Below are 8,839 nucleotides of genomic sequence, written 5' to 3' on the forward strand. Positions count from 1 at the left end.
ATGTGCTACATTTTTAGATGCAAAATTTTTTAATTTTTCTTTTATACGAATATTGAAAAACCGAGATTTCTCATCGAATGAACCACATCGCATCGTGAGATATTTCATCCGCAGACGCAAAGAAGTTACACTCGAATTTTTTTAATTATCGACTAACTTTAAATCGAAAATAAAGAGGCACGATAGCGTGTTCTTTTATTTTTCATAGAGTATGAAACGACTTTTTCGATCGGTTACAAAGAGTGCGATTCTCTTATCAAAAGAGGAAAACGTAGCGAGAGTCGAAGGATACGCCGCACCGCCCACACGATTCAGTTGCTCATCGCCCGAGATGTCAGAAACGTACAGTTAATTAAACGCTCGTGTTCAACGTCGGTTCCTGTCTCGCGTGAATCATGAAACGTCTGCTACATGCACTTTTCATTTTTAATCTATTGGCAAACGTCGTAACGGAGCGGGCCAATTGTCGAATCATCAACAAATGGCAAGATATGAAAGTCACGTTGATCTGCACGGGACTCACGAACTTGACGGTATTGAAGGAAGGGTATAGCAACAGTACGTCGATCACGATTTCAGATTCGAGAATATATAATATACCAGGGTAAGAAAAGGGGTCATACTTCAGAACTACAAAAGCCATATTTGAGTCGAAATTGTTCGAGTTTTAGACATTTGATAATCTAAAAAATGTATATTTCTATTTTATCGAAACAGAGATACTCTGGACTCAGATTGAATCTATAAATATACGTAGTTACAATCGCTTTAAAAACTGTGAAAATTTAGGTCAATTATTATTATTTTTTTTATTATTATAATTATTATTATTTTATAATAATATTATTAATATTATTTTATAATAATAATATTATTATAATAATAATTATTATTATTATTTAGGTCAAATTATTTATTCAATAGATGCTATTCTTTTTTATAGTTGGACAGTATAGATATAAGATTTTACAACGATAGATTTTCCTACATGATTATATCCTGACGTTATTAGGTCATTTCGTAACAAATGTCGTTTCTTATTTTTCTTCGGATAAATATGCGTACCATGTTTCGCTGATATATTTTTAGGAATTTCTCCCTGTGTTTCTTAAACAATATCCTCTTGATGGTTTTTGATACGAGTCCGAAACAATTAGATCAGCTTTTTCATATTAAAAGAAATTATAAAATGAATGTCAGCGAAAACAATTTGCGGCCTTGTATGCTGTACACATTTAAAAAGGCAGTACAATTAAATATACTGTTAGAAACATTAGTAGAATGTACTCTCAAAAAATCAGGATGATCATCGATGATTAAATATAAACGTAAGTATTAATATGTTTCACTGAAAATACGTCGTTTAATAGAGTCCAAAAATAACATTATTAATGAGATGACCTATTATTTCGTTGAAAATATCAAGTATGAAATTTGTAACTAATTGATATCGAATTTCGCCGAGACTATTAAACATTATAGTCGTTACGATGTCAGCTTCTTAACAAGTACGTATTTGATAACATGAAAACCAGACAGAAGATAATGATGATAAAAATAAACTAAAATAAAATTGGAAACTCTGATGAAACGCGTCGTTTGCTTATAGATACAGTTTTGAAAGATTTGATGCGAGCCTCGTAACTTTGGATCTACACGGGTCAGACATACAGACTATAAGTCCTGCTGCGTTCGGAAAACTCGCCAAACTAGAGAACTTGTTACTGTGGGGTAATAAGTTGACCACCGTAAACTATGAATGGTTCGTGAACATGAATGTGTACAGTTTAAAAACCCTAGACGTGTCGTTCAACAATATCTATATGATCAGTGATATGGTATTCACAATGCTTCCCAATTTGGAGAACTTCTATTTCGATTACAATAAGATAGAAGCCATCAACTTTCAAATGTTCGACTACTTGAGAAACCTTAAAAATGTAAAGTTTGAGAAGAACCCGTGGTTCTGGGGGTAAGTAATTCTGGAACTTTATCGTTTGCGGTTTCTAGTTTAAATGAGTTACGGAAAAATATAAGAGGCAGTCGTCTCTTCTTCGATCTCACAGTCAGGCGTATTTTTAAAAGCTGTTTTTTATGTAGATACAACTACGTTCTTAAAATAATTAATGGATAATTGATTGACGCGATACAAAATGTGATATTTAACAGCAAATTCCTTAAATTCTTATCTGTACTTCAATAGTAGAAACCTGTGGTTTTCCATTTCAAGATTTCCGTATAAATGCTATGCTAGAACTCTTTCGTAATATTGTAAAACTATTTTTTTTATAATTATATATACATGTAAAAATATTGATATTTTACACACGAGACGTATTACATTCCAACGTGTATCTATAAGGAATAAATTATTTTAAGGCAATTAATTTGTTTTATAACGTATAGATATCGTGCACATTTAACATGGAAATTTGAGGCTATGAATGTGAATTACGGTAAAGATTGGGACGAATGGGAATGGATGAACGCCGCCATCAAAGAGTGCTCCCAAAATGGCTACGGAGTAATACCGCAAGATACAGTTCTCGATTGCATCGTTGAAAACTTACTGAATTACACGTACGAATTGTTTTCTACGGAACAGCAAGACACGAAATGTATCGGGGAAGCCCAACACTTGGTACGCTGTATGAGACCTAAAAATATTACTGGGAATACGGACAACGAGACTGCGAGAAGAATACTTGAAGATTACACAGCGATTCTACCGACAATGTTCAGATCAAATGTTTTATTTAAACCACCGCAAATTAGAATTCCTTAAATCTATGAAGCACTTAATTAAATCTCAAAATACATATATCTGTATGTTTCTTCTAAACGTATATGTAAGTTATATCAAAGTAATGGGAAGTTAGGTACGAGTAGAAAATCTATTTGAATGCGCGATGTACCTAATTTCTTGTGTATTTTAACCCTAATAAAATTATTCAAAATTGTAGTTTACGTGAATTACTATAAGCTGCTTGTGATTCAAGATATTTCGTTACTAAAATTGTAGTTAAATGGATTACAAATAAAATTGCATGGCATAATGTCCCGTAAACATGGTAACAATATGTAAACCTATTTTTGAATGATAAAAAAATGCATTCTTTTTATGTAAGAAATATTTAATTAGCATGCAGGTGTCATCCAATTATAACAATACATAGGCTAGAAGGACCACGATTGGAAGTTCCAGTTTCACATTCAGAAACGGTTGGATATTTAAAGCAAATGATATCTAAACTTTTGGATGAGAGAGATCAAAATTGGAAACCGGAGAGAATGAGGTTATGGCTTCGAGGACTTTATATGGAGGATAATCATATGATTTCTGATTATAAATTTAGTTCTAAAGATCGAATAGTGTTACTTCTTAATAATTGTTAATATAAATTTTTGAGCAAGGCAAACGCGTTCATGGTTTTTTCGCTTTTTAATATGTTTAAGGAAAAGGATCGTAAACAGACGATTAAATGTGTCCGTTTATTTGAACGTTTATGTAGATACAATTTTGTGAATTGATTGTGGAAACAACTAAACATAATACATCGTTATCATTACTAATGCTTCTGTACAATTTTAAAAATAAAAAAATTATTACGTTAAATCTGAAAATCGAACCAATTAATATATAATTTTATTGATTTTCACAGATTATTATCACATATTCGATTAATTTTTTAACGAGCAGTACGTATATAGTTTAACTCGTACCGGCAGAGTAAAATTAACTTAATATGTATTTAAACTATATATTTAACGTAGAGAACCTGCAGTTGCTAGATTTTCTAAATTCAATCTTCTAGTAGATTACTTTAAAATAATATGCTTATTGTTCAACTTCATTTGTGATAGATATTACAATTAAAATTTTCACAACATTTCACGGTATTTTAAACGACCATTAAAAATGCGCTTTATATCATAATTGAATAAAACTGTAAATATACTCCGATCGATCTTTTTGTACAAATATATTTTGAAAATTTGGTTAAAATTCATTTCAATTGTAAAAATTTACCGTTAAAATCTCAATTTTGTGTCAGAAATGCAAAAGTTAATTTACATTTGGAATACTTTCTTAATACTTTTGTCATCATGCTTTCGGATCTCTACGTTATAAATAATATCAATGATCTTTGCATGTTTCACTATAAAAATCATTCAACGAAAGTAATTTCTTTAATTATAATGTATTTCCCTATTCCAGCTGACTGGCGACCCAACCACAGGATTAATGCCTAGCTTTTGTTCCATGCAATAGTGCTCATTTTCTCGTAGCACTGTTTAAAAACAGACAAAAAAATATTCATAAATCACAGCTACATACTTACCACCGTCTCTCTTTCGCTAGTGTTTTACAAGCTTCCAAAATATTCGTTAAATAAAATTCGTTAGATTATCGTTAATTAATTATTGATGCGATATCCGTGTTACTTGTTTCTAAGTTGAGTTACGAAACAAAGAAATACAGAAATAAACTTTCATACACCCGAAACTTCGAAAAGAATGGAGATATCAAGATAAAGAATTATACGAAACGTGAAATTGATATCAATTACATTCGTGGAGAACGTATCGTGTATTGAATTACGTTCATTCGTCTCCTCATGAATTTGAACGCGAAAATTAGCTGGATATATATGTTATTTTTAGAAAATATTTTTATTTCATATACTTACCGAGATCCTGGAACGTAGAAACTATGAGTTGATACATCTTTGTGCACGCAGCAACAATAGCGTTTTGCTTCGTTGGCATTGATTCTCCGTGATATTCGAACAGAATAAGGGCTTGTCTAACAATAGTTATCTAAGAAAATGAAAGAAAAGGAAACAGACAATAAATAATCAGAAACTAAAAAAGATATGTTGAGAAAATAAAAACAAATATAAATGAATATAATCATATACACTTACTTTACACATAAAAGTGGACCCATTCGCTACGCGCAAACAGTTAAAGTAACAAGTACCGTCAAACTTTTCTCTAATGAAGTTTTGTAAAGCAGTTGTGTGTATTGAGGTTATATCGAGTATATTGTTAGCGTTCATGTCCACGATATTCTTAGGATCAGACTTTTTCACTGGTGCGCGTTTGGCGTAACTTGGTTCGAGATTACGTGAGTTTGCATTTGCTAGAGCTTCGTTGATACATCGTTGTCTTTCTAAGACTTTCGTGGCTCCGATTGGTTTTGCCCAACGTATTTCCCATCCTTCAGCCTCAGCGACGCCATTATGTCCTATTTTGTTCTTATTTTAATAAAGTGTGTACAACGATTAAAGATGAAATGAAACATGACATAAAATAATAAGCATACTTGTCATAATGTCCATTACATTCTGTGCTGCTTTACGATTTTCATAATGTACGAACGCGAAATGATTAATTTTCTTTAATTTTAAGATAGGAATTTTTGTATTTTTCTGAAAGATATCTCGAATTTTTTGTTGTGGCATGTTCAAAGATAAATTTCGTACAAATAAAGCAGTAACCTATAAATAATAGCAAATGCTATAGATACTTTTTATCTTATATCATTAATATAAAAAATTTATATGTATTTTTCCAATAACATAAGATTCTACATTTTTTTTTATTTTTCATACAGCTTAAAATAGCTTACATTTTCCATAACTTCTTCGTCGATAGGATCACCAGGTTCAGGGTCGGCCCAATCAACCGCGATTTCATGGTCCCATAACATGACTCTTCCAGGTATTAACTTTCGTCTTGCCATCGCGGCTGCTCTATGATCTTTGAATTCGACGAATATGAAACCACGATTCAGCGTCTTGTCATGTGCACTTGGATACAGATAGATATCAATGATGCCCTCAAGAATCTTATTCAACTCTTGCATAAATTCTTCCTTGCATTTGTTCTTGGGTACACCACCGAAGAACAATCGACAATTATCAACCGATTTAACAACGCCGATGCGATGTCCATGTCTGATTTCGTAACCGTCAAGTTTTGCGCACGCGCTTCTTGCTATTTTTGAATTTTCAAACAAGGCGAATGCATATCCGCGAGTTGATCCAGAAAAATCGAGCATCAATCGTAATTCGATCAAACGACCGACCGTTTCCAGCATCGGCATTAATTCGTCCTCGTAACAATCTCGCGGAAGACGGCCAAGAAAAATTTCAGCACCTTTCACGCGTTGCTTCTCGCCACGAATGATTTCTGGAGCAGTTAAACGGCGTTGTCCATTTTCTTGCACCAATTCGTATTTCGTTCTTTGCAACATTTCCAGCAATCTGATAGTCAACTGGCACTCTCCCACAGCATTCTCCCGTATGTTCTTAGTTATATCCATTATCAGGTAAAATAAAGAACTTTTATCACAAATTTATACACAACAAAAAGAACGATCTAAATAAGTGGACTGTCGACAACTAACTGATCCTCCTAAGCTTTTTTCCTTATCCCCTTCTTTCTTCTGCTTACCCCCACAACCATATAGAATTCGTAGATATACTCATGTGAAACGTTATTCCTCAAATGGACCAATCGCAGTGATCGATGTGTCACTGCCAATACAGCTATATGTTCTCAGGTAAAGGAAGATAACGAAGCATCTATAGTTACTCGGGTAGAAAATGTAGGTACAGATATATATCTTAGGGGAAAGAACACGCATCCTGTATTATATTTCATATTGTCTATAGACTATAGTGTTAAACAAGTAAATAGGTTAGTTGTAAATGTACTTATGCTTACTATGGAATTATTATGGTAATTAGCATTATGGAAATATGAATGTAGTTCTGACCTCTAAAAAACATAAGAAGTAATGAATTATAAGTAAATAATTATAATAGGAAAGTCATTGACTGGTCTACAATGGTAACTTGGTAACAGTTATCTATTTCTGTATATATGAACTTCCGAAAATATTCGTTGCAATTTATACAAGCAGTATCAGAAATTGTGATAGGAATTTATTTGCTACACAAACGTTGTATCAAATAAATTACAAAATTAATTAGTATAGTTGTAGAATATGAAAAGAATGAACAAGGACTATTAATTAGGGATCTTACCTAATCGACGGTCTCTGTCCATTTTGTTTTATTACTTTATTTTATTTGCCTCTCTATTCCAAGTATTTTATTACCTAATTATCAATAAGTACTGAATATTTTTATGTTAATTTGAATATGATTATTTGGTTTCAAACATGAACTCAATTGCCATGACTTTTATGATAATCGTGCACAAGACAAACAAATTTTGATAATCTTTCATTAGTTTATTTGAAAGATATTTATGTGATATATTTATCTTCGTGTACAAACGTGATAAAGAGATAGATTTAATATTTTGCTTTTATCAAAATGGATTTCAATTTATCGTAGTAACTTATAATCATAAATCAGATGTATAATATCATCAACCACTGAATTTTAACTGTATTTTAAAAATGTATACTGAGAAATATTAAATATAACTTATTACAAAATAGATTTTATTTCCTTTTTACGTAAATTTATTTCATTTCAATCCCCTCTTTCATTGTCCCATGAAAGGGGCCGCCCCTGAACCAATAGTTCTGGGCCTCAAAAACCTCAATTCGGTTCCGCTGATCCACCGTCTTCGGACAATACGCTCGCACCATTGCACGCTTGCGCGGAAAGGTCTATATACAGACCTCGTGAATTTAAAAAATTGAACATACGTGGGTTATCAAAAATAGAAGTATTCATGTAAAATTCAAATTGTTAATACTTTAACATATTCAATGCGATATGCGAAATCAAAAGGGGCCCGTGGTGGCAGAAATCAATTTTTTTATAACATATAACCATTTATCGGGGCGTTTTTCGCAAGAAAATAGGAAATCCGATAGTAATAGAAGTTTTTTCTTTGTCCTAAGTTAGATAAAAGTGTCTTTTACACGGAATGCTGTTAGTAGGATTGCGGATTGATAAATAACTTCCTTGTAAGATATATGTAATTATAATTTTCTGACCTAAGATATATATTATTTTATTTCAAACTAAACGTTATCATCTTTTCTATTTTTTAACCAATTTTATTAAAACAAATTACATTATGACACGCGTGCTAAATTTTTAAACACAGATATTTAGATTTCGAATTTATAAATTTTGTTCATGCAGATTATATTAGATTATGCTTACAACCAGTTTAACGTATTATTTCTTTATTTGAAACATAATACCCTTTTATCGAAAATATATCCTTTCCACGAATTTAACGATTCTTGTCGCATAAGTATATGTATGTATATATACGACTTGCAAGAGGCCCTCCCCCACTTCCTACCAACTGAAATTGCCTGTGTAAACAGAGACGTAGGGGACCAGTCTAGTGCCGAAAGTCGAAGCGATTAGACACCTTTCAATATCAGTCCGTAACAGGTGTCGATTTGTGTAGTAAATATTTTATAATCATTCTTCCACCACTGAAACGCACGCTACGGTAAACTTCGTTTAACGAAGGTATATTTTTATTCCATAATTTATTAAAATCTTTTGTAATCTGATATTTGATTATCTTCTTTTTCTGTTTATTCTGTTCCAGTAACTCGTATATTAAGCTTTCAAGATGCAATTTAGTTTTGATTGTTTCATTTTCGTACAATTTGCTCTTTTTATACATTTATTTTAATATTTCTTTTTTTGTGCAGATCGTTGTTTGATTACGAGGGAAACTTCGAAGTATCAGAGGGATGTTGCGAAATTCGAAAGGACGAGATGAAAGCCAAAACGACGCCATCATAGTGAACAATGATAAATCTGACAACTATTCGTCGAGACGTTGTAATATTTCATTTATTCTAAGGAAGGCGAACATTATG

General features: G+C 32.0%; 2 protein-coding genes across 2 annotated transcripts; one reads left to right on the forward strand and one right to left on the reverse strand.

Moving 5' to 3' along the window:
• The first annotated feature begins 313 nt into the window (after window positions 1–313).
• LOC100647765 (toll-like receptor 3) lies at window positions 314–3,067 on the forward strand. The gene is made up of 3 exons (XM_012320351.2): window positions 314–604; window positions 1,610–1,972; window positions 2,407–3,067. Exons 1-3 carry the CDS (start codon window positions 396–398, stop codon window positions 2,783–2,785), a joined length of 951 nt encoding a protein of 316 aa, XP_012175741.1. The 5' UTR covers window positions 314–395; the 3' UTR covers window positions 2,786–3,067.
• Window positions 3,068–3,503: 436 nt separating this feature from the next.
• On the reverse strand, window positions 3,504–6,577 carry LOC100647890 (APOBEC1 complementation factor). Its single transcript, XM_012320428.3, has 5 exons — window positions 5,636–6,577; window positions 5,330–5,504; window positions 4,929–5,251; window positions 4,692–4,821; window positions 3,504–4,292 (listed from the first exon to the last, which is right to left on the reverse strand). The coding sequence occupies exons 1-5, from the start codon at window positions 6,329–6,331 to the stop codon at window positions 4,192–4,194; spliced, it is 1,425 nt and encodes a 474-aa protein (XP_012175818.1). The 5' UTR covers window positions 6,332–6,577; the 3' UTR covers window positions 3,504–4,191.
• Between the last annotated feature and the right edge of the window lie 2,262 nt (window positions 6,578–8,839).

Source organism: Bombus terrestris, chromosome 2 (genome assembly GCF_910591885.1).
Source record: "Bombus terrestris chromosome 2, iyBomTerr1.2, whole genome shotgun sequence".
NCBI classification, from domain to species: domain Eukaryota; kingdom Metazoa; phylum Arthropoda; class Insecta; order Hymenoptera; family Apidae; genus Bombus; species Bombus terrestris.